Raw genomic sequence first — 26,939 nt, 5'->3', positions numbered from 1 at the left:
GCTACTCTTTCCATGGAAAAGGTGTGCCAGCCAACATCAGGCCACACTCCACCAGAGCTACAGCCACCTCCACAGCCTTTCTAAGAGGGGTGGCTACAAAGGACATTCTAGAAGCTGCTACATGGAGCTCCGTGCATACATTTTCCAAACATTACAACCTGCCTTTATATTCCAGATCCTGAGCAGGCTTTGCTTCTGCAGTCCTGCAGGGCATTTTAGCTACACCATCCTTATCTTAGATCCTACCACCCCCAGCTTGGCTATGGTATTCAACCCATATGTCAGGACTGCAGTTGCATTCTTGAAGGACATAGTACAGTTTTGTACCTACATAAATGTAGATGTCCGATAGATATGCAACTGCAGTCAGGTTTTCCCTCCCTCCTACCCCTCTGTAATTCTTTTTTGGGTCCACTCCCCCTTTTTCTAATTAGCTGGGGATATCTGTTATGGTGCATCTGTTTATTACTGTTGTGCATGTCTGGAATTTTTATCCATTCTCTAAATTTAGCCTTCCTTGGAGGGCACCTGGCATCTGGGGCAAGAAACACTGAAGAAGATGGCGTCGGCTGATGCTTTTATACCCCAGCCGCTCTGACGTCGGGGAAGAGGCGACATCAGCCGACGCCGGACCCAGACTTTGGAATCCGGCTGACCGAAGGGCTGCCTGAGGCAGGACAACCCATATGTCAGGACTGCAGTTGCATATCTATCGGACATCTACATTTATGGTAGGTACAAAACTGTACTTTGCAGTCATTACATTTGGGTAATCTGCTGCCAGGTTGCCCTCAGTCGGCCTGAATTCCAAAGTCTTGGGTCCTGCATCAGTTGCTGTGTCCTCTTCCATGACGTCAGATCGTCAGGGGTATAAAACAAGCAGCCAACGCCATTTTCTTTAGTCTTTCTTGCCACACGGTGCCTGAAGCAGAAGCAGTTCACAAGTGCCGGTTGGCCGACTCCTGAAATTTTCGAATTAGAGTTTCAGAACCGAAGTTTTTACTAAAACTAAGTACCCCATTGGGGAACTTTTTTCTTTCTCCAGTCCGATGTCAGAAAAAGTTAATAATTATTACTTGTGGGAAGCAAATACCTCATAAGAATTTCCATTTTTACTGTATTCCTTGCCTAGGCCCTAATCACAATGTGCCTGGCTGTTGGTTTTGTGCTAGATTTAACCAACTCACTATTAAGCTTCGATACATTTTTGCCTCAAAATATTTTAGAAACAGATTTAACTACCCAGAAATGTCGTCTGATAGCAATACGACTACCGGAGTACACAAAAAACGCAAAGAAAAGGACAGAGACAGACTGTCTAGGTCCAAGCCAGTCGCCGGTTCGCCGGTACTCAGTGAGGTACTTTTGCAGCCCCTGATACCCACTACTTTAGAGTCGCAGACCCCTACCGAGTCCCATGTGGAGTCCGGCACGCCGCAAGATGCTCAAAGCATTGTACCCACGTATGTCTCTCCCTTGGATGGGTCCGGAGCCACTGAGCAGGTACCGGCTTCTGAGGGTGTATTCAGACTTCAACATTTTTGTATAAAACCGATGACCGCTGCAAAACCAAAGACAAAAGCAACTTCTAAAGCTAAAACGCCGACGCATGAGCCACGTGCACAGGCTGCTATGCCTAAAAAACAGATGATCAAAATGGCTGAAGACCTAATTAACTCGATTAAGGGTTCCCAACCCCCTCCTGATAAGAGACCTAGGCAAGACACTGGTTATGAATCTTCAGATCAGGTTTCTATTTCTTCTGATTCCTCTTCTGATCAGGAATTATCTATTCGTCCCTATGAGGATTCTGATGCAGAGGAATCAATCCCATCTGCATCACCTCCTGAGGATTATTCATTTGGAGAATTCTTGCATACTTTGAGGGAGCATTTTCACTGGGAGAGTCAAGATTTCTCAGAATCAAAAAAGTGGCTCAGAGATTTCCTTCTTCCTCAGCACAGGCCTTTAGCCATACCCCCTGTTTTAGACCTTGTGGATGATGTGTTTTCAGAGTCAAGCTTGACTCCTAACCTCCAGCTCCCGGCAAGCCTGACGGATATTATAGGGTCCATGACTGTCACAAATTTTTATTTAGAAACCCTGCTGATGACCCTGAAACTATTTCACAGGGTCCAAAGGGAGTTAAGGCCTCAACAGCAAAAAATCCTACCCCCTCTGATAAGGAACTCAAAGGCACTGGATAGATGGGGAAAGAAAGTTTATACATCTGCAACCTTGGCAATTAGGGCCTTAAACTCCCAGTTTCATATGTTCAAGTGTCAACAACATGTTATGGGATTGCTGAAACAGAAAATGATGTTGATTTCGGAATGTGCAGAAAATAAAGAATTGCAGGACTTATTGCATGCAGCTGAACAAGTTGGAAAGCATACTTTGCATTGTGGTTTTGATTCCTTAGAGGCCTCCTGCAGGGCCGCAGTTACTGGCAATGCTATTAGGAAGCATGCCTGGCTAAAAGATCAAAATTTGCCTGATCATGTTAAAGCTAAATTACTGGATGCACCTTTACAGCATGATACTCTGGTATTAAGGCAAACGAGATTTTAAAGAAAATGGAAGACAAAGCTAAGTCTATGCAAACTGTAAGACTTCTTACAAGTGCAGCCACCAAGATTCAGTAGACACTAGCCTACAAACAAATTGGTCCTTTCCTGTGTCTGACAGAGCTCAAAGGGACAAATCCAGATGCCCTAAAGGTTCTAGATACCAGGCACAAGATTATTACAGGTCAAAGCAGTGGGTGCTACTACCTCCAAATCTGGAGGAGATGAAACGCAACCCTACAGAAAACAATCCCAATGACTTCCCTCTGCCATCACCAAGCACTTACCTTTTGGCAACACCCTTAGGGGGAAAATTAGCACTTTTTGCTCAAAATTGGCAGTTAATAACCCAGGACAAGTGGGTGCTAAACACAGTATCATGGATACAGATTCCATTTCCATACTCTGCCAATGGCAAACGGTTGGCCAGATCTGCCAAAAAATCAATGGGCAGAGGCACAGGAACAGGTTACGTCCCTCATGGATATGGGGGCGATTCAGCCAGTACCAGAAGAGGAAAATGGACAAGGTTTTTACTCAACTGTTCTCTATACCCAGAACGGACAAGGCCTGGAGGCCAATACTGGATTTATCAATTTTTGAATACATTCCTGGCCATTCCAAAATTCAAAATGCTAACTTTGCAGCAGCTTCTGCCCATGCTGGGCAAAGAATGCTTGGCTGGTGACATTAGACCAAAAAGAGGCATACCTGCATGTTCCCAATAAGGGAATTGTGCAGAAGATACCTCCGTTTCAAGGCTGGCTTAATGCATTACCAATTTTCTGCACTGCCTTTTGGCTTATCTACTGCACCCAGGGTCTTTACAAAGTGCCTGGCACCAGTAATTGCTTTTTGCAGACAAGTATACAAATATATCCTTATTTGGACGACTGTCTCCTTCATGCAGAGAGCAAGGACATTCTTCTTCAGCACCTGGTGTTTGGTGAAAAGGCTTCTAACTTGCCTAGGGTAGACAATAACCAAAAAGAAATCACAACTGTTACCCTCTCAAAAGATAACATTCCTGGGTGCAATCTTGAATACAACTGACCAGATTACTTTCCTCACGCCAGAGAAACAAAGGCAACTGACTACTTACTTCAAACTGATGGCAACAAAAACCCAGTTATCTGCAAGACAAACTCTGCAGGCTTTGGGGTTCATGGCATCCTGCATCCTACTGATTCTATATGCAAGACTGCATATGAGAAAACTTCATTGGTACCTAAAAAGTTTATGGAATCAACATTCACAGTCTGGAAACAATGATTCTTCTCATTCCCTGCCTACAACAGGAGTTTCTATGGTGGGCAAAGGCATGTCACCAAAACACGAGATGGGCCTTCACTCTACTCCCTGCCAGCCAAACCTCAACAACAGACTCATCAGATTATGCTTGGGGGGCCCACATGGTGGGAAGATGCATTCAGGGCATATAGACCCCAAAACAAATGCATCTGCATATCAACCAAAAAGAGATGTTAGCTGTTCAAGGTGCCCTGACAGCCTTCAAGGACTTACTTCATCCAGGACAACTACTGATAAAGACGGACAACACCACGGTTATGTGGTATATAAACAAGCAGGGGGGGCACGCACTCATACACCCTTTGCAGACTAGCCATGGCACTGTGGGACACAGCTTTGACTTACCAAGTACATCTTCAAGCTCAATTCCTGCCCGGAAAACAAATTACTCTGGCAGACGATTTAAGCAAAAACATTATGGACTCTCACGAGTGGAAACTAGATCCACAAATCTTCAGCGTGATAACAAAGAAATGGGGGAGCCCGGACATCAATCTATTTGCCTCTCCTCAAAAGTATCAGTTGAAAAGATTCTGCACAAGGACTTATCACAGACAAGCATGAAAAGTGGACACCCTATCCTTCAGTTGGAAAAACCTATCAGTTTACGTCTTTCCTCCTCTACGCCTTCTTCCCATGGTCCTACTAAAAGTCAGACAAGATAAACCAAAGATGATACTAATTGCCCTGGACTGGCCCCTCCAATACTGGTACCCAATCCTGAGGAACTTGTTTCAATACCCAGCTTGGACCTTACCCCAAAGACCTCAGTTACTGTCCCAGCAAAACAGTCATATCCTGATCAGCTCCAAACACTGAACCTGGCAGCATGGCTGATCATGTAGTTATGCAAACAACACCTCTCAGTAAAGCTTTAATGAATGTCATTTTGGAAGCCAGAAGGCCTAGTACTAGAAAATCTTATGCTGATAAATGTAAGAGATTCTGTGCTTGGAATCAAGCACAAGGAACTGATGCAGCAAAACCAAATATTCCTCCGATATTACAATACTTGACTGAGATGCTTGGCAAAGGCCTATCTTTCTCATCAATAAAAATCCATGCGTCTGCCATTTTGGCTCATTACAATACAGAGCCACCAATCTTTTTTCATCCTTTACTAAAGCAGTATCTTAGAGGAGCCAAAAATGTAAGCCCTCCCAGAAGATCACCAATACCTGCATGGGACCTCAATTATGTTTTGGAAAAGCTCACCCTGCCTCCATTTGAACCAGCTGCTACTGCAGATCTAAAGGTCTTATCATGGAAAACCGCTCTGCTCCTAGCAATTACTTCAGCAAGAAGAGTCTCAGAGCTATAGGCCCTCATGGCTGTGGAGCCTTTTATCATATTTTACCCAGACAGGGTGTCTGAGGACCAATCCTTCATTTATGCCTAAGGTGGTTTCCAGTGTGGCTCTTAACCAAACTATTCATCTGCCAACCTTTTATCCAAATCTGCAGAACAAGGAGGAGAGAATTCTGCATTCCTTGGACGTACACAGACAGCTAAGATTCTACTTGAGCAGGACTAAAGCTCTAAGAAAAACTGAGTAATTACTAGTGACATATGTGCAGGATCAGAAGCAAAGGCTATTTCAAAGTGGATAAGCCACTGCATTCATTTCTGCTACTTACACCATGGCAAACCTGTGCCCAAGGGCATTAGGTCTCATTCCACCAGAGCTGCAGCTACTTCAGCCTTTCTCAGAGGAGTACCAACCAAAGACATTCTAGAGGCTGCTACTTGGAGTTCTGTTCACACCTTTACAAAGCATTATCATTTGCCTCTCTAAGTCCATGGCAGGCTTTGCCACTGCAGTTCTGCAGGACCTTATAGCCACTCCCTACTGCTGTTTAGCTCCAGCCTCCCATCCATAGCTTTGGGATTCTACCCAAATGTAATGACTGCAACAGTGAAACACGAAGAATATAGTAGAGTTGTGTACACTTACCGTAAATGTAGATGTTCAAGTGTATTCAGTGTTGCAGTCCAGGTTACCCGCCCGCCATCCCCTTTCATTCTGGAGTTTATCTTCCCTTCACTATTTTCTACAACCTATGTGGTGTATTTGCTTGTAGATGAAGGTAAAGTTTGTAGTACTGTTAGCCTACAGGGTGCTGGCGGAAATTGGGCTACTGTTGGCCGAAGGAGGAGAAGAGGCGGAAGACATGGCCTAAGGCAGGAAGAGAGGAGAAAGGTTAGGACTGTGGTAGTGAGGGTCGGAACTTTGAATGTTGGCAGTATGACTGGTATAGGGAGAGAGCTAGCTGATATGATGGACAGAAGGAAGGTTGGTATATTGTGCGTGCAAGAAACCAGATGGAAGGGGAGTAAGGCTCTGTGTATCGGAGGTGGGTTCAAATTGTTTTATCATGGTGTGGATGGGAGGAAAAATGGCGTAGGCGTTATTCCTAAGGAACAGTATGCTAAGAGTGTTTTGGAGGTGAAAAGAGTGTCGGATAGTGATGTTTATGAAGCTGGAAATTGATGGTGTAATGATGAATGTTTAGTGCATAGGCTCCACAAGTTGGGTGTGAAATGGATGAGAAAGAAAAATTTTGGAGTGAATTGGATGAAGTGGCGATGACTGTACCCAAGGGTGAGAGAGTGGTGATTGGAGCAGATTTCAATGGGCATGTTGGTGAAAGGAACATAGGGGATGAGGAAGTGATGGGTAGGTATGGTGTTAAAGGAATGCAGAAGGTCAGATGTTAGTGGATTTTGCGGAAAGGATGGACATGGCTGTGGTGAATACATATTTTAACAAGTGGGAGGAACATAGGGTGACATACAAGAGTGGAGGATGATGCACACAGGTGGATTATATCTTATATAGGAGGGCCAGTTTGAAGGAGATTGGAGACTGTAAAGTGGTGACCGGAGAAAGTGTAGTTAGGCAGCATATGATGGTGGTTTGTAGGATGACGGTGATCAAGAAGAGCAGGAGTGTGAGCGCAACACCAAGGATCAAGTGGTGGAAATTGAAAAAGGGTAATTGTGAGGTGGAGTTCAGGGATGAGTTAAGGCAGGCACTGTGTGGCAGTGAAGAGTTACCAAATAGCTGGGTAACTACAGCAGAGCTAGTAAGGGAGACTGCTAGAAAGGTGCTTGGTATCACATATGGACAGAGGAAGGATGACAAGGAGACATGGTGGTGGAATGAGGAAGTACAGGAGAGTATACAGAGAAAGAGGTTGGCAAAGAAGTGGGATTGTCAGAGAGATGAAGAAAGTAGACAGGAGTATAAGGAGATGAGGTGCATGGCAAAGAGAGAGGTGGCTAAGAATAAGGCATATGAAGAGTTGTATGAAAGGTTGGACACTAAGGAGAGAGAAGAGGACCTGTACCGATTGGCTAGACAGAGGGACCGAGCTAGGAAAGATGTGCAGCAGGTAAAGGTGATAAAGAATAATGAGGGAAACATACTCACAAGCGAGGAGAGTGTGTTGAGGAGATGGAAAGAGTACTTTGAGGGGTTGATGAATGAAGAGAATGAGAGGGAGAGAAGGTTGGATGATGTAGGGGATAGTAAATCATGAAGTGCAATGGATTAGCAAGGAGGAAGTAAGGATAGCTATGAAGAGAATGAAGAATGGAAAGGCTGTTGGCCCAGGTGACATACCTGTGAAAGCTTGGAGATGTTTAGGTGAAATGGCAATGGAGTTTTTAACCAGATTGTTTAATGAAATCTTGGAAAGTGAGAGGATGCCTGAGGAATGGAGCAAGTGTTTTGGTACTGATTTTTAAGAATAAGGGTGATGTGCAGAGCTGTAGTAACTACAGAGGGATTAAATTGATCAGTCACAGCATGAAGTTATGGGAAAGAGTAGTGGAAGCAAGGTTAAGAAGGGACGTGATGATTAGTGATCAGCCGTATGGTTTCATACCGGGAAAGAGCACTACAGATGCGATCTTTACTCTGAGAGTGTTGATGGAGAAGTACAGAGAATGTCAGAAGGAGTTGCATTGTGTTTTTGTAGACTTGGAGAAAGCATATGACGGGGGTGCCTAGAGAGGAGTTGTGGTACTGTATGAGGAAGTCAGGAGCATCAGAAAAGTATGTAAGAGTGGTACAGGATATGTACGAGGGTAGTGTGACAGCGGTGAGGTCTGCGGTGGGAGTGACAGATGCGTTTAAGGTGGCGGTGGGGTTGCATCAAGGATCAGCTCTGAGCCCTTTCTTATTTGCAATGGTGATGGACAGGTTGACAAACGAGATCAGACAGGAGTCCCCGTGGTCTATGATGTTTGCAGATGACATTGTGATCTGTAGTGAGAGTAGGGAACAGGTGGAGGAGACCCTGGAGAGATGGAGATTTGCTCTAGAGAGAAGAGGAATGAAGGTCAGCAGGACTAAGACAGAATATATGTATGTGAATGAGAGGGAGGATAGAGGAATGGTGAGGATGCAAGGAGTAGAGGTGGCAAAGGTTGATGAGTTTAAATACTTGTGGTCAGTAGTTCAGAGTAACGGTGAGTGTGGAAGAGAGGTGAAGAAGAGAGTACAAGCAGGATGGAGTGGGTGGAGAAGTGTGTCAGGAGTGATTTGTGACAGACTAGTACCTGTAAGAGTGAAAGGGAAGGTCTACAAGAGAGTAGTGAGACCAGCTATGTTATTTGGGTTGGAGACAGTGGCATTGACAAAAAGGCAGGGGTTTGAGCTGGATGTGGCAGAATTAAAGATGTTAAGATTTGCACTGGGTGTGACGAGGTTAGACAGGATTAGGAATAAGTATATTAGAGGGTCAGCCCAGGTTGGAAGGTTTGGAGACAAAGCCAGAGAGGCACGATTACGTTGGTATGGACATGTGCTGAGGAGGGATGCTAAGTATATTGGGAAAAAGATGATAAGGATGAAGCTACCAGGTAACAGGAAAAGAAGGCCTACGAAAAGCTTTATGGATGGTGGTGAGAGAGGACATGCAGGTGACAGAGCAAGATGCAGAGGACAGGAAGAAATGGAAACAGGTGATCTGTGGCGACCCCTAATGGGAACAGCCGAAAGAAGATGATATATATATATATATATATATATATATATATATATATGTATATGTATATATATATAATTTTTTTTTTGCTACCTTTTTGGGGGCACCTGATATCTGAGGCAAGAAAAACTAAAGAAAATGGCGTCGGCTGCTTGTTTTATACCCGCTGATGACCTGACGTCATGGAAGAGACAGCAACTGACACAGGACACAATACTTTGGAATTCAGGCCGACTGAGATTAACCTGCCACCAGATTACCCAAATGTAATGACTGCAACAGTGCATACACTCGAACATCTACATTTATGGTAAGTGTACACAATTGTACTTTCTGCAATTCATGGCAACTCGATATGAACAATGATCAGGTTTTTCTACAGTTTAAATGCAACTAGTCTCTTTATTTGATTGTTTACAGCTTTCAAAATCACTCTTTAGCATTACACAGGTTGAGCAATGCTTTCCTCAAAGGGTTTTTATGCCCTCTCACTAAAAACCTAATCCAACTATAGGATTTAATCTTCAGTTTAGAAGCGTTTACCAAACCACCCTTTGAGCCAGCCTCTGATGGACCTCAAATTTTTATTGTGGAAGACCCAATTCCTAATTTCTGTCACTTAACTCCAGGAAAGTATCAGAACTTCATACCCTGTCTTCTGTTGCCCCTTATCTTTTTTTTCTCTCACAAAGATGGGGTCTGTAAGAGAATGAAGCCATCTTTTGTTTTGAAAATAACATAGGACTCCAATTTAAACCAAACAATCCATCTGCCTGTATTCTTCCCAAATCATTAGAATAGAAGAGAATATTTGCTGCATGCTTACTTAGATGCTCACTGTTAACTTCACTTTACCAAATCTTTTCTGAAGGATTCTCAGTACATTTCCTTCATCTTAAATAAGTTTGGTATAAGAGTTACTAAACAGACTCTATCCAAGCTTCATAACATAGATGTGATATCCAAGTTCACAGCTTCATTTGGAGCTTTGGTTGTGAAAGGCATCCTTTCATGATGCAACAAAGAAAAGATGGCTTGCACTTCAGTCCCAGTAATCAGATCAGATGGAGGAGGATACGGAATGTATGTACTTATCGTAATGTTTGATCTTTTACATCTAGTGCTTCCGATATCACATCTCTCCCTCCAACCCTCCTCTAAGTTGTCACTTTATCCAAATATTCCTTTGGAATATTATTATGCCAGTCTGCCAGTCTTGTGGGAGGCAAACTCTATCTGAAGCTTGTAGTGGTGCAGGGCATTATAAGAGAGCAAAGTTCAGGATCTTAGACCCAAGAGCCCTTTAAAACATCTAGCTTGGATCCAACAAGCAGCTCCAATCCCAGTAGTAGTATTGGATGCACTAGGATGAAAAGGCTCCTGTGTTATAAGTACATAACTCAAGTTTTTTTCAGGTTCACTTACATGACTGTTCTTTTCTGTTTTCTCGCCAACCCGAGTGCAAACTTCCTAGAAGAAAGAACACATTTAAATGCTTGTTCCCTGGTGGTTAAGAATGGCATGGATTTAGGCCCGCATGTCTCTGGTGGTTTAATGTAACAAATTCTCCCATTTCAAACCAAGGTGGTCCTGTATGGCTGTGTCAATAGCCAGTTGTAGTTATGGCCCTGACTCCTGTTGTAGACACTCTCATCCTTCTGGTCGGTCATTTAAGTCAGGGATTTCAGAAGTGTCTGAGGCTGCCAGACACCTTCTGTACTTCAAGACTCAGCTGTCTGAAAACTTTCACCTGCTCTCCTCTTCAGCTGCTTCTATGCTACTGGATTTTCTGCTTCTGATTCAGATCAGAAGATGATCCATTAAAGAAGGTTCTTGATGTAAAAAATGCATGATCATATCAGCTCTGTGAAGAGGTGCATAGTTTTAGGTATTGGATGCCTCTTTTTGTTCCCGTTCTTTGCTTGATCTGCCATTTTTCATTAGCTGTTGAGTTCTGTGAAAATTGAGCAAGTATACATTTATGTTACTCTAACATTTTAGGTAACAAATACGTGAATGGGGCGTGCCTTCGTTGAAGGTTGTGCATCAGGACTGGTAAACCCGGTACGTAAAAATCCACTACCAAACATTAGAGGACCGGAGTTCCACTGTGGCGACCCCTAACCGGGAAAAGCCAAAAGACACAAACAAACAAAACTGATGTTCTTCATCTCACATTGCTGCAGTCCTTACACTTGGGTAGTCCGCTGTCCTCGGTCGGCCCGAATATCAAAGTATAAGGCTGACGTCGGTCAAGGCGCATTTGACTGACATCAGGACGTCAGGGTACAAATGTGCATGACCGACGTCATATCCTCAGTCTTTTTTGCCGCATGGTCCGATGCAGAAGCAGCGTTGCAAGTGCAGGTTGGCGTTCTGAAATTGTTCGATTTCGGAGTTTCAGACAGAGTCAAAGTTGGCTAAGTACCCCGTTGGGGAATATTTTAGTTTTTCTTGCCTCAGTGGTTTACCGGATGTCAGAAAAAGTGAATAACTGTATTTCTTGTGGGAAACAGATACCATAGAGACTATCATACTTTGTGTATTCCTTGTTTAGGGCCTGAGCACGACGTTGTTGGGTGTCGCTCTTGTGCTAGATTCAATAAGCGCACTATAAAGAGAAGATTAGATTGTGCCAGGTTAGTCTTCGGGAAGCGGTGCAATTATAAAATGCCGTCGGATGCTCTGACACCCGCTTCTTCGAAGAAGCGCAAGGAAAAAGCAGTTAAGCCTAGGCTAGAAGAACCGTCTGTACCGGACGCCGGTTCTTTAGAGGTGTCGGTGGAGCCGGTGGTTCCACCGGAGGTTTCTTTGGGATCCCAGGGAGAGACTTTGTTATTGCAGGATGTGGCCTCTCAGGAGGCAGGTCAGGCTGATGGGGCTTCTCAGGTTACTATACTCCCCTCCCTGCCTAGGGTGGTTAGGCCCTCTCCTTCTGTTTCCAAGGCTTCTCCCAGAGGCAGGCCAGGTTTAGCTTCAGTTGGTGTCACCCCTAGTTCTTCAGGAACTGTGCCCAAGAAGCATATGCTTAAAATGGCAGAAGATTTGATTACTTTGATTAGGGTTCTTTGCCCCTCCTGATAAGAGACCTAGGGTGGAGCCTGAGCTAGGGAGTTTTGAGCAGGCTTGGATGTTTCAGAGTCTTCGGCTGAAGACTTGCAGGAGTACTCTCCTTATTCTGATTCTGATGTGGATGATTCTACTCCTTCTGCTTCTCCTCCTGAGGATTTTTCTTTTCAGAAACTCTTCATTCCATGAGGGAGCATTTTAAGTGGGAAGGTCAGGACTTCTCTGATTCCAGGAAAAGGCTTAGGGAATTTTTGTTTTACCCCAGCATAGGCCTTTGGCTATACCTCCTGTTTTGGATGTAGTGGAAGATGTTTTACAGAGGCTTCTCTTAATCCTGATTCTTTGCCTCCTGCTCCTGTTAAACCGGATAGGTATTACAGGGTGCCTGAAGCTCATAAGTATCTTTTAAGAGTCCTAGGGCAGACCCAGAAACTGTTAGCCAGGGGCCTAAAGGTGTTAAGGCTTCTGTTGTCAAGAATCCGGTTCCTGCAGATAAAGAGGCCAGGGCCTTGGATAGATGGGGAAAGAAAGTTTATACTTCTTCCACTCTAGCTATGAGGGCTTTGAATTGCCAGTTTCACATGTTGAAATACCAAAACTATCTCCTTTCACAGTTGAAGTCTAAGGTTGATGCTCTGGCGGAAGGTATTGATTGTAAAGAGTTGCAAGATTTAGTACATGTTTCTGAACAGGTGGGTAAGCATTCTTTGCAATGTGGTTTTGATGCTGTACAGGCCTCATCTAGGGTGGCTGCCACTGGGTCAGTTCTTCGCAGGCACGCCTGGCTGAGGGATCAAAATTTATCTGACCATGTTAAAACAAGGATTTTAGATGCTCCTTTACAATCTGATGTGTTGTTTGGTTCTCCTGTTGAGGCAGTTTTAAAGAAAATGGAAGACAAGGCTAAGTCTATGCAGACTGTTAAAGATTTTTTGCAGGTTCAGCCTCCAAAGTTTAGTAGAAATTGGCCTACTAAGGGTTGGACGTATCCTTCTTATGATTCCCAGTCTAGGGGTAGATCTAGACGTGGTAGGGGCAGAGCTCAGGGCTCCTTCAGGCCTAGAACAGGGAGTTCTCCTGCACAGTTTTCGGGTGAGGGCAGGGGTCAGTCCTTTCGTAAACAGACCCAATGACCTACCTTTTCAGCTGCCAGAGCCTTCTCGTCTGGCAGCACCTTTGGGAGGAAGGTTGGCACTTTTCAAAGAAAATTGGAGTTTAATTACCCAAGACAGATGGGTATTGGATATCATACACCACGGTTACAGGTTTTATTTCCATACCTTGCCTCCTTTCAAAGGCATGCCAGACGTTCCTCCTCAACAAAGAATAGAGGCTCACAAGCAAATTTCTCTGTTACTCCAAATAGGGGCCATACAGCCGGTCCCTATGCCAGAAGTGGGCCTAGGATTTTATTCTCGCCTGTTCCTAGTACCAAAGAAGGGGAACACATGGAGACCAATTTTGGATTTATCTATCCTCAACACTTATCTGGACATTCCCAAGTTCAAAATGTTGACGTTACAGCAGCTTTTACCTCTGCTGGGCAAAGATCATTGGATGGTAACTTTGGATCTCAAGGAGGCTTACCTTCATGTTCCTATCAGACTAAGTTGCAGGAAGTATCTGCGTTTCGAGCTGGGACTTCTCACTATCAGTTCTCTGCATTGCCCTTTGGCTTATCTACTGCCCAGAGTGTTCACGAAAGTTCTGGCTCCAGTGATAGCTTTCTTCAGGCTAAAAGGAATACAGATCTATCCTTATTTGGACGATTGCCTGATTCTGGCTCAAGGAAGGACGAGCTTCTTCATCATTTGGAATATGTGATAGCAGTGCTAAGATGCCTGGGGTATTCTGTGAACGAAATAAAGTCCAGTCTAGTACCCTCTCAGGACATGTGCTTTCTGGGAGTAAGACTGAATACAGCATCCCAGATGGCCTTTTTGACCCCGGACAAACAAAAGAATCTTTCCCTTTACTTCCATCAACTATCTCATCAGTCCGGGCTGACTGCAAGGACAGTCCTTCAAGCCTTAGGGTTCATGGCATCTTGTATTCTGGTGCTTCCCAATGCCAAACTGCATATGAGGAAGCTACAATGGTATCTCAAAAATGTATGGACAGAGCACTGCCAGGATCTGGACACTGTCATTCAAATAATACCTTGCATTCAAAAGGAATTTTTGTGGTGGGCTCAGGAATGTCACCTAAACAATGGACTCTCTGTGACCCGGCCAGAGGCGAGTCAGATTTTAACGACAGATGCCTCAGACAGAGCTTGGGGAGCTCATCTAAATGGAAAGTGGATACAAGACAAGTGGCCTGCCAGACTACAACATCTACATATCAACTTGAAGGAGATGTTAGCAGTCCAGTTTGCATTAATAGCTTTCAAGGATTTACTTCTTCCAGGGCAGGTGTTGATTCTAACAGACAACACAACTGTCATGTGGTACATCAACAAGCAAGGGGAACACATTCTTATCCTCTATGCAGGCAAGCAATGATTTTGTGGGAGACTGCTCTCAGTTTACAGCTCAATCTTCAGGCAAGGTTTCTGCCGGAGCACAGAACTCCTTAGCAGATGTGTTGAGCAGGCGAATTATGGATCCCCACGAGTGGAAATTGGATCCTCATGTATTTCAGAAATTGACAGTGTCATGGGGAACTCCAGACATAGATCTGTTCGCTTCTCCACTAAACCACCAGCTGCCAAAGTTTTGCACAAAAGGTTTCATCCCACAGCTTGGAAAGTGGATGCTCTTTCCTTCAATTGGAGCAATCTTCATGTGTATGCCTTTCCGCCTCTGCCTCTCCTCCCAAAGGTACTACTAAAGGCCAGACAAGACAAGCCAATGATGATTTTGATAGCTCCAGATTGGCCTCGACAGCATTGGTACCCATTACTGAGAAGCCTGGTACGGAAGCCTCCATGGCCTTTGCCTTCGATTCCACACCTGTTGTCTCAGGAGGACAGTCATTTGCTCAATGTCAAGCTTCACTCTCTGCACCTAACAGCCTGGCATGTTCTGTTTTGAACCATAGTGGGCCTCCACTTCCACAGCAAGTTTTGAATGTTATTTTGGAAGCTAGAAGGCCTAGTACAAGGAAAGTGTACGCAGATAAATGGAAGAGATTTTTATTTTGGAGTGCAGCAAAGGATTTTGATGTTTCTGAGCCTAATTTAAGTGTGGCTCTTCAATATCTTACTGAGTTACTGGACAAAGGTTTGTCCTTCTCTTCTATTAAGGTTCATGCTGCAGCAATTTCGGCTCACTATGATTGTGACCCACCATTGTTTTCTCATCCTTTGTTCAAGCAATTTCTTAGAGGGGCAAAGAATATAAGACCCCCACAAAGAGCTCCTACTCCTGCTTGGGATCTCAATTTTGTGTTGGAGCAACTCACTCTACAAACTTTTGAGCCTGCAGCTACTACTGAATTAAAGTTTTTATCATGGAAGACTGCTTTTTTTTGGCTATTACCTCTGCAAGAAGGGTTTCTGAGTTGCAGGCCCTTATGGCGGTTGAGCCTTTCTTAATTTTCCATAAGGATAGGGTATCTTTACGTACTAATCCTTCCTTTATGCCTAAAGTGGTTTCTAGTGTGGCTTTAAACCAAACTATTCATTTGCCTACTTTTATGCAAATCCCCAAAATAAAGGGAAAAGATTTTGCACACTTTAGATGTACACAGGCAGTTGCGATATTATTTGGACAGAACTAAAGGGTTCAGGCAGTCTCAGCAGTTATTTGTTTCTTTTGCTTTGAGTTCTCAGGGCAAGCCTGTGTCAAAACAAACTATTTCTAAGTGGATTGGGTTTTGCATTGCTTTCTGTTATTCCCATCATGGCAAGGAGATTCCAGCCGGGATTAGGCCTCATTCCACTAGGGCTACTGCCACTGACATCTTTTTGAGGGGTGGCAACTAAGGATATTTTGGAGGCAGCTACTTGGAGTTCAGTGCATACTTTCTCTAGGCATTATCACCTACCACTTTACTCTAAATCCAGGGCTGGTTTTGCCACTGCTGTTTTGCAGGGCATTTTGGCAGCTCCTGCTTCCTTATAGTTTGGCCATCCTCCCTTACCTCTGCTTTGGGATTCTACCCAAGTGTAAGGACTGCAGCAATGTGAGATGAAGAACATAGTACAGTTTTGTACCTACCATAAATGTAGATGTTCAAGATCCACATTGCTGCAGTCCAATTACCCTCCTCCTTCCCTCTGTAGTTAGAGGCGGTTGTGTGGGTTGGGTTGTCAATATGAGGTATATTGTATATATTGTATATATTGTACATATTTTTAGTGCTAGGATGGTTGGTTGTTTGTTTGCTGTCTTTTGGTTTTGACCTTTATTTTTAGGGTCTTCTGACATCTGGGGCAAGAAAAGACTGAGGATATGACGTCGGTCATGCGCATTTGTACCCTGACGTCCTGATGTCAGTCAAATGCTCCTTGACCGACGTCAGCCTTATACTTTGATATTCGGGCCGACTGAGGACAGCGGACTACCCAAGTGTAAGTACTGCAGCAATGTGGATCTTCGAACATCTACATTTATGGTAGGTACAAAACTGTACTTTTTTTTTTTTAATGTTTTTTTTTTCTGTGCCGCACAGAGTGTATGCTCGCTTAATAAGAGAGGAGCTGACAAACTCATTGGTTGGGTGTCCCTTGACTGTTTGCCCCTGCATAACAAACACCAGCCTCTGAGACCAGGAGCTTTAGAGAGAGAAAAGTGTAGAACTGAACCAGAAGGGAGGACAGTCCCTGTCATAGACCCACCAAGATCAGGTCATCTTGTAGATCAACTGGCAAAACTATCTTGCATGAGAAGCAAGATTCTTTTGACAGTAAAGGTACTGAAAATCTCTTCTGGATATTAGTTGACCATCTGATGCATGCTCACTTTAGCTGTCTAAAGTTTATTCTCATGGTAATTGTTTGGTAACATTGTTTTTTTGTTAAATTTTAGTTTAATTTGAACATTGAGGAGCTTGGTATTGAAAGCCTCAAGAATCCTTTGACTAAGTGCATAAAATTTTTTAAAAAGAAAACATATCTGTTGCATGGCAATAACGGCTGAAGCTGTTATTATGGCTATTGATGTTTGTACAACCATGATACTCTAAAATGTGATTGTGTAATAAAAATGTTAATTATAGCTGAAACTTAAAGGGAAACTTTTGATTAGTAATGCAAAGGTAAAGGTTTCCAGTAATTGGTTTTTGCTATATGAGTAGCCAAGTGTGTGTATTTTAGGGAGTGGGTAGTCATTTGTTTATCACTGAATTTTCAGACAGGCTTTAGAACTTTGCCGAAAGTGGTTTATTTGGCAGATTTTTTTTTTTAGTTCCCTTACTCTTGTGGTTTGCCACAGTGCACCCATCCTTCACTGGGCCTACCAGCCACTCTTCCAATCTCTGGACTGCCTCTGTTCTAAGAATGAGACTGGCTTGGAACCTAGGGGTGTCCCGATGGTCATGCCATTGACTGCTTCCAATGTGTTTTTCCCCCCATTTATGACCTACCCCTTGATCACCCCCCCCCCCCAATGTTCATGTATTACATCTGAGGACTGCTACTCTTTGTGGACCACATCTCCCTGCATGGCAGGCCTAGATGTATGCCTTTGTCCTTCTTGGGATGGGCATTCCCATCCCACTCTGCAGGTGTCTCAAGCACCTGAGCCTCTAATCCACCTCAAGTTGCTTGGGCCATAGTTAGGACTGCATTCATTTTTCAGATATCTTTACGCTGTCTTACTCTAATTTTAAATCATTTCTTCCAAGCCCTCAAACTCAGCATTTTGCTTTAGTCAAGTTTGCTGGCAATATCTGTGGTGTTGAAGAATTTTTTTACTTTTCTATATGCCTGAGTATTATCTGTTTCTTGCTTAACCCTGTCTTGTCTTTTTTGAACACTATTTTTATTTTGTAGCAAGACTGTGAAAGATGTACAGAAATGAATTTTGCACATAATTTTCATTTAGGTAGTTGGTACTTTTCTGTACTCTACCTTTGATTACAAGTATTTGTTGACATTTTGACTGCAGTGTTTGCATTTGGCTCTCCAGTTAACCATTTAAGTGGAGCAATGCATCGACCTCGTCTTCAGCTCTACATATGGTGTAGTTGGTCTCTTATGTTTTATTGTTGAATATTTGGTTATTTCCATAGATTAAGAAATGTTTTTGAGGGTGAAGATTGTTTGACTTTTCTCTCTTTTGTGTTAACAGCCCTGATGACTGGCAGTTCTACCTGTCTTACTTTGACTCGTTGTTCCATCTTGTTGATGAGGGCTGGATCCCACCCGAAGGCAGTGATCAGTAAGTTTGTGTGTTGATACAAGATTCTTTCGTAGTATAGTGTGTTTTGGAATCCTGATAGTTTTATCATCTGCTAAGTATGTGAAGAGTCCATTCGCTTGGGATTGCATTTCATCAGTGTCCAGTGGGTACTGTAGTCTTAAAGTTGTCCATTTGCATGTGGCGAAGATAAAACTTCCTTTGACCTTTCTATTTGCATACATAAATGAAGTCCCCAACTTGCTGCATAGCTCTCCTGTGAGATATTAAAGATGTAATGCAAATTGGTAGTACAAAATCCTGAAAACTGTTTCACAGTGCTTTGTCTCATAGATTGGTTTGTATAGCTGGAAGAGTGACATTCTCTATTTGTGGCTGACTGTCTGCTTTGTATGTAGTCGACTAGAAAATGTAAAACCATTCAGCCACAGGATCTTTTTACTGAATGCAGCCGATGAAATAAGTTGTTTTTCCATGTTTCTGTTTTTGCAGCATTATCTCTAGTTATAGAAGTGCAAAAGCAGTAAGTCAGTGGACTGAAAAGCTTAAATACTAGCACTCCGGTTGGTATGGATGTGCCTGTTAACAGCCCCCACTTAAATCATGAGTTTGTCCTGATGTAACTTTACTAAAACTGAGATGTGTATTTGCAGTTATGTAGGATGCAACTAGGTTCTAACTTTTGAAGAGCTTATGCATATATATATATATATATATATATATATTTTTAATTATGATGTGATCTGTGTAGGAAGCATTGCTGCAGGAATTCTTAATATGAATGGTAATTAGGTGGAGGCAGATGTAATTCATCCAGCCTGTTTTTTTAACATCACTCTTCTGTTGGAGGTAAATGACTATTCTCAGCATCCCAGCTGTAAGAGTACACTACATGACTCTTTCATCCTGCTGAACCTAATGGTATGTGTAATTTTCTTATGTTTCATTTTTAGACCTCCGATATTGTAGTGCCAAGTACATAATGTCTTATCTTGCATTATACTGTCCATCCATTTCAGCCTGTATGATATGGCCTTCTGGCAGGCCTGACGTGGCAATTTCAGCTACTTTTGCTTGAGCTACTTCTCTGCTTCCAAGATGCAACTGTCTCCCCTATATTCTTCTGATCTAGTTTGCTTACCCAAGCAAACCATATTTACTGTCTCAGTGCTTGCAGCTAAGTGATTCTTTTGATAGTATTTTCTCTGACAGCTCTGTTGACTTTATTTTTTCCCATAAATATTGGTCTTTTCCTCTGCCTTTCTGATTGAGTTTAAAAAAAAAAGTCTGGCCTTTCCTTCTGTCTCTCTCTTGGCTGTCATGTGTAGCCTGTCCTAGTTTATTGATGGTTTTCATTCCTTTAATAGTTGATGAGACTGTTGCCATTGCCCCCCCCCCAGTGTTTTTTTTTGTGATTAATTGCTGTAATGGAGAAGCACTCGGGTCTGGTGTGGTTACAAAATCCTGCCCCAGGATATCCACAAGTTGTGTTTGGTATGGCTGAGACCAGGGCATTTGGATGCCATTTGTGTGTGTGGGGTTTTCAGCCTTCACTCCTTATAGGAGTGTATAAACTTATTTCTTAGGGAAGCAAGGAAAAAAAAAAAAAACAAGGAGAGAAATAAAAGAAAAATTGATGACAATGCTGAAGAATCTTCTCCCTTGTTCAAAGTACTAAGAGTTGAATTGCTACACGAGGCTTTGGGACTGTCCATTTAGACTTTCCTGAGACTATTTTGTCTGAAAACCATTGTTATCCTAGATAACTCCCCTTGGAGGACCACTAGTAATCTGTCTTCAGAGTGATGGCTAAAGTATCTGGAGCCTTGTCTTCCTCAAAGTCTACAAGGTCTGTTTGGAGTTGGTCCATGAGCTTTGATTGGGATTGTATGATGAGAACATTGCTAAGGTCCAAATTTATATGGGTGTCATCCCATCCCCCTCTTTATCTATGGTGGATCGAATTATCCCACAGACTCCTACCTGTGAAGCTCCTTCCTGGCACACATTTCGGTGTAAAAGGTGTCTGAGAAGATATCCATTCCAGTGTGTTTTCCTTTTGTACCTGTAAGATTTGATCTCCAAGCCACCAGCTCACTCAACTCCGATTCACTGCATGTTGGGTGTCCTTTGGTACTGGACTTTTTTTATGTCCCCAGACCTTCTTTGGTGCTGACTCATAGAAGTGTCTTTCTTAGTATGGGTTTCCTAGGTGTTTGAGGGGTTGGCACTGATCTCTAGGAGCCATTTACACCATTGGCTTCAGCTCATGTTCTGAACCATCTGCTTCTGCTGAGATGGGGACTGTGCCAAAATAAGCATCTTTAGTGTTCATGGATTCCACCTTTGCGTTTAATGTTTGTATTCTATTCTAAAAGATGATTACAGACAGGTGATGTGCACCATAAGCTTACCTGTAGCATCATTCAGTTTGAGAACTTAAGTCCTCTACATCTTAGATTCATATATTACTAGGCTAACAACCCAGGGGCCTTTTCTAAGCTTAGCCAAATTTTCCCAAAAGAATAATGATGTCCTGAAACCAAGTAGGATACTGAGGGCCAGGCATTTATAACCTTCCTGTGTCCATAAGGGACATGGGTGTCGGTGTAAATTTCCTATTCCCTGTCCCACTGGTCTAGGTTGCACTTAAACTGGGTAATGGACCGTCAGGTTTACATGGATGGGAAGCCTGTTCCATAGGAGGGGCAGTCTCTGAGACATGCATCCCTCTCTCCAGCATGTTCTGTTTAAGTCGTAGGCAAAATTCAGGTCCTTAGACCTTGTATTTCTTTTACTCTTTGACTTACGAATATTCAGGAGATTCAGAAGTGTGGAGTCTGCAGATGCTTTGTAATCCAGGCATAGGTCATCATTCAGCACTCAGTATGAGAGTTAGTAAAAGGAAAGGGCTTTAAGGTGCTGTGCTTAAGGCAGGTTTGTTACAAAAAGGATATATGGTGTAAGGAACCTCTTGGGTAGCTCTAGTTGCTGCATATGGCTTGTCTGTTGCATACTGAAGAGAGCATTGTGCTGTTTGATTGGTCTGATAAGGGCGGAGTACAGTGGGATAATTACCTCTTTGGACCTAGATTTTATGCCCTTACTTATAAATTGAAAACATAAAAGGATTGCTCATCACTGTGACCAAGGTGGTTGAAGGTAAGGCTACTGTCTACATGCATACCCAGATCCCTGACCACTGGGTTGACTCTTAGGAGCGTATTATCAACACAGTAGTTAACGGGGATGGTTAACTTCTCAAAGGGTACAGTTATGCATTTATTAGTATTGAGTTTAAGACCATAACTTTGGCACGTTTGTTAGAGAGGGGGGTTTCTTGAAGAATGTTGGTTGTCTGCAGGGTGGTTGATAACCCCCAGTTTGCAGTCATTTGCAAACTTAGCCATAAAACTTCTGCATTTGCTTTCATTTCAGAGAAACAGATGCCAAAAGGAGCAGGCCAAGTAATGACTCCTTTGAGCCCCACTAGTGACTGGCCTCTTGATGTAGGTGGCCTCCCCTATTTTGACGACCTGTGTCCTATCAGTGAACAAGCTGGCTATCCAGTGAGTGATAAAAGGGTTTATGCCTAAATTAGTGAGCTTAATGCCTGCTCTGTTTCTTCCCTCCAGCAGCGACATCATCAGTCTTCGTGGACTTTGAACGAGCCCCCCACCACCACCACCACCACCACACCCACACAAATGTATGAAGAGAGCTCTGGGGATCACCCTCATAGCAAGAAATCCAGAATGACTGGCTGTATGGGTTTATGCCATGGGCACTTTCACTCTTGGAATGAATCCCCAGATTCCAAAGAGATAGAGCAGACACTTTCCTCTTAGAGGAAACTTGCAGTGCCAGCTGCTTGCAAGCAGTTTGTCACTTGTGGCAACAGTGTCAAATATTTCCATTTTCTCCATGAGGCCTTTACATGACATAGCTGATAGAGCAGTTGTCACAGGCATAACTATGAAATGCCATGCTTGACTCCATTTATGTCACTTTGCAGGCATCTTTAACATGTCCTTCATTAATGCCCTTTTATGATGGGTCAAACCTGTTTGGACTCGAAGTTAAAGAAAACTATTGAAATATGAACAGGATAAGAAGATGCTGTCTGTCATTTAAGTGAGTTTTTATATGCCGTTGAAGTGAGTTTTTAAAACCCCTCAGTGGTCCTCTAGGAACCAGAAAGGGTTTCAGAGCTCTCTGTCTTAGGAAATAACATTTTTCCTTTGTTTCCATCTCAGATAGGTGTTACTGAGGCAGAGGGGACCCTTTCAACAGACAGAGGAGTAGAGAGTTCCAACACAATTAGATATTCTGTGGCACTTCCTCTGGGAAACAACATGTCAGTATCCCTGATGACTTGTCCAACTGTTCCACTGTGGGGGCATTTGGGATACTGTGTTAAGATGGGCTCAGATGCCATCACAATGGACACGTGGATGAGGAGGATATCCAGAGGCTGTACGATGTTATTCACAGCCAAACCCAAATGCTTGTCATTGCCCCTCACAAATGTACCACCCCACTAGAAAAGAGCATCTTCTAAGGAAGTCATCCAATTCCTACAAAAAAGAGCAGTCCAAGACTTCCCACTAGACTAGAAAATGGTATGGTGTCTATTCCAGGATGTCCTTCAAGGATGCATCTGCAGTCCTAACATATGGGTTGTCCTGCCTCAGGCAGCCCTTCGGTCGGCCGGATTCCAAAGTCTGGGTCTGGCCTCGGCTGATGTCGCACTTCACCCGACGTCATAGCTGCTGGGGTATAAAGGCATCAGCCGACGCCATTTTCCTCAGTCTTTCTTGCCGCGCGGTGCCCAAAGCAGAAGCTGTTCGCAAGTGCCGGTCGGTCAGATCCAGAGATTTCTACTACCGAAGACTTCTAAAAAAGCTAAGTACCCCGTTGGGGACTCTTTCTTGCCTCAGCCGATGTCAGACAAAGTAACTAATTGTTTAACTTGTGGGAAACAAATACCTCATAAGGATTTCCACTCTTACTACCTTCCTTGCTTAGGCCCAGACCACGACGTATCAGCTTGTCTAGCATGTGCTTCCTTCAACCGACGGACGCTTATACGTCGGTCGGAGTTTGCAGAGGAGTTTTTTGGTCCCGCTTTTGCATATAAAATGCCGTCGGAGACTCCGACTACACAATTAGCTAAAAAGCGCAAGGAAAAGGACCGACACTCGCGGTCCGTGGTTTCGGCTGAAACCATGGTTAGGCCAACCGCGACTGTCTCGGTTTCGGCTGAAACAGAGTCCTCGGTTCTTCCTTCGGCCGAAAGCATGCCTCCGATAACCGAGGCCTCACAGAGCATGGCTGAATCTGCTACTGAAATTACTGCTACAGAAGCAGGCACCCAGGATTTGTCAGACACTATACCTTTAGACATTTCTACCCCTGCACGTGGGGCTGCTAGACCCCCTGCTATGTCTATCAAGGCCTTTTCCAGGGCTAAAGCAGCTAAATCTTCTAACGCCTTACCTACAAAAGCTCCCCCACACAGGCCTACCTCTAGTTCCCAGATACTCAGCCTGGCTGAGGATCTCATTTCTTTGATCAGGGGATCCCAACCTCACCCAGACAGGGCCTCTCAACCTCCTCCAGATAAGAGGCCTAGGACTGAACCCCCTGAACCTGTCTCTACAGACTACTCCTCGGATGACTCAGATATTTCAGACCATCAGGAAGGCCCATATTCTCCTTATGAGGATTCTGATGCAGAAGACTCCATTCCTTCTGCTTCTCCTCCTGAAGAATTTTCTTTTGGGGAAACCCTACACTCTATGAGGGAACACTTCCAATGGCAGGGCCAGGATTTCTCAGATTCAAGGAAAAGGCTAAGGACTTTTTTATACTTACCACAGCATAGGCCTTGAGCCATCCCTCCTGTACTATCAGTTGTTGATGCATATAATGATGCCAGTACTGCCCCTGATTCTCTTCCTCCGGCCCCTGCCAAGCCTGACAGATATTACAGGGTCCCGGACACACACTACCACTTGTATAAGGCTCATGTTGCAGACCCAGAAACCATTTCACAGGGCCCTAAAGGTGTGGCAGCTGCCTCTGCCAAAAACCCTCTTCCCTCTGAAAGGGAATCTAGAGCATTAGAGAGATGGGGTAAAAAGGTTTATACATCTGCTACTCTTTCGGCCAGGGCCTTAAACTGTCAATTTCACATGATTCAGTACCAGGAATTTTTGTTAGACCAGCTAAATAAAAAACTGTCCTCTCCTGAACCTATAGACCGCAAGTCCCTTCAGGATTTGGTACATAATTCTCAGCAGGTCAGTTATCATTTCTTAAAATGTGGCTATGATGCACTGGAGGCTTCCTTTAGATCAGCTATGACTGGAGCAGTGATTCGAAGGCATGCCTGGTTAAAAGAGCAATCCTTACCAGATCATGTTAAGTCAAAACTCCTAGATGCTCCTATGGAGAAACAAAGTTTGTTTGGCTCCCCTGCACAGGAGGTTCTGAAGAAAGTGGAAGAAAAAGCAAAATCTGTCCAAACAGTCAAGGATTTCTTACAGGTCCAACCTCCGAGGTTTAGCAGAAATTGGCCTTCGAAGAATTGGTCCTTTGCAGACACCTCCAGAGCACAGAGAGGCAGAAATAGACGCCCAAGATGCAGAGGTCAATCTAGGGGTGCCTACAGGGGACGTCAGTGGCAGCCTGCCAACCAGAGAAGTGCTGCCACAGATGCAACTACAACCACTTCCACAGGACAGACACAATGACTTGGCTCTGGTTCTGCCTACCAGGGAACAACTGGAAGCACCCTTGGGCGGAAAGCTAGCCTTATTTTCCGACAACTGGCATTGCATTACAGGAGACAAATGGACTTTACAAACAATAGACAAGGGCTACAGGTTTCACTTCCATACTCTACCAAAAAAGAGAGGAATGCCAAACCTTCCACCAAGCCAAAAAACAGAGGCTCAAAAACAAATCAACAACTTACTAAGGATGAGAGCTATAGAAAAGGTACCACCTATGGAACAAGGCCAAGGATTTTACTCCAGACTATTCCTTGTACCAAGAAAAGAAAATCAATGGAGACCTATTCTCGACTTGTCCGCACTGAACACGTACCTCATTGTTCCAAAATTCAAAATGCTGACCCTCCAGCAACTTCTTCCCATGCTGGGCAAGGAGTCTTGGCTGGTGACTCTAGATCTCAAGGAGGCATACCTGCACGTCCCTATACGACCAGATTGCAGAAGACACCTCATATTTCTTGCAGGATCAGAGCATTATCAATTCTCAGCCTTGCCCTTTGGCTTATCTACTGCGCCCAGAGTATTCACAAAATGCCTGGCATCAGTAATTGCTTATTGCAGGCTTCAGGGAATTCAAATTTACCCATACTTGGACGACTGCCTGATACAAGCGGACAACATGACAAAATTAACAAAAGATTTGGCAAATGTCATACAACTGTTGCAAGCCTTGGAGTACACAGTCAACATTCAAAAGTCAAGGCTAGTACCATCCCAAAGGATAACATTTTTGGGTGCAGAACTGGATACTACAACTCAGATGGCTTTTCTCACAGAAGAAAAACAAAAGCAACTACCAGTCTATTTCATGACATTAACAACACAAACTCAGCTTACTGCAAGGAAAGTCCTGCAAGCCCTGGGTTACATGGCATCCTGCATAATATTGATCCCACATGCCAGGCTGCATATGAGAAAGTTGCAATGGTACCTAAGGAATGTATGGTCTCAACACAAGCACAGTCTAGAAGCCCAGATTCCATTAATTCCATGCCTGAAAAAAGAATTCCTGTGGTGGGCTCAGGCCTGTCAGATGAACAGGGGATTGCCTTTCCACAAACCACATCCAAGCCAGACCATCACCACGGACGCCTCAGACCTAGGCTGGGGGGCACACATGGAGGACAAGTGCATACAAGGCCTATGGACCCAAGACCAGCTGAATCTACACATAAATCTAAAGGAGATGCTGGCAGTGAAACATGCAATCCAGGCATTCAGACCATTTCTCCAACAAGGTCACCTGCTGATAAGGACGGACAATACCACAGTCATGTGGTACATCAACAAACAGGGAGGTACACATTCATATCCTCTATGCCGGATTGCAATGGACCTGTGGAATTTGGCCCTGAATCTCAACATTCAACTACAGGCCAGATTTGTACCAGAAAAAGAAAATTCACTAGCAGACACCTGAAGCAGAACTACCACGGATGCTCACGAATGGATGCTGCATCCAGATATCTTCAAAACCATAACGAAGAAATGGGGAATGCCAGAGATAGACCTGTTCGCCTCCCCACACAACCACCAATTGAAGAAATTCTGCTCAAGAGCATACCACCCACTTGCCTTGAGGGTGGACTCCCTTTCCTTCAGCTGGAAAAACCTGACAACATATGCATTTCCACCTCTTCCTTTGATGTACAAAGTCCTACTGAAGATTAGACAGGAACAGCCAAAGGTAATCCTGATAGCTCCAGACTGGCCAAGACAACATTGGTACCTGCTACTGAGAAGCATGTCTCGGACACACTCATGGCCTCTACCTCTATGTCCCTTACTTCTAACACAGAACAACTACAGGACCCTGCATCCAAACTTGAAAACACTGCAGCTAGCTGCTTGGAATATTGCATGAAACAAAATAAACCAGATTTATCTCAGAGG

General features: G+C 43.8%; 1 protein-coding gene across 1 annotated transcript in view; it reads left to right on the top strand.

The window, feature by feature from the left end:
• The window catches only part of NAA25 (N-alpha-acetyltransferase 25, NatB auxiliary subunit), a 3,186,723-nt gene that overhangs the window by 923,598 nt on the left and 2,236,186 nt on the right, over positions 1-26,939 (top strand). The window contains exon 9 of the mRNA XM_044069750.1: positions 18,178-18,267. Within this exon, the coding sequence (XP_043925685.1) occupies positions 18,178-18,267 (90 nt within the window). The remainder of the gene's footprint in view (positions 1-18,177; positions 18,268-26,939) is intronic.

This window comes from Protopterus annectens, chromosome 4.part0 (genome assembly GCF_019279795.1).
Source record: "Protopterus annectens isolate FY-2018-M chromosome 4.part0, PAN1.0, whole genome shotgun sequence".
Lineage (NCBI taxonomy): Eukaryota > Metazoa > Chordata > Ceratodontiformes > Protopteridae > Protopterus > Protopterus annectens.
Note: the sequence above shows the minus strand (reverse complement) of the source record. Positions and strands in the feature narration are given on the sequence as shown.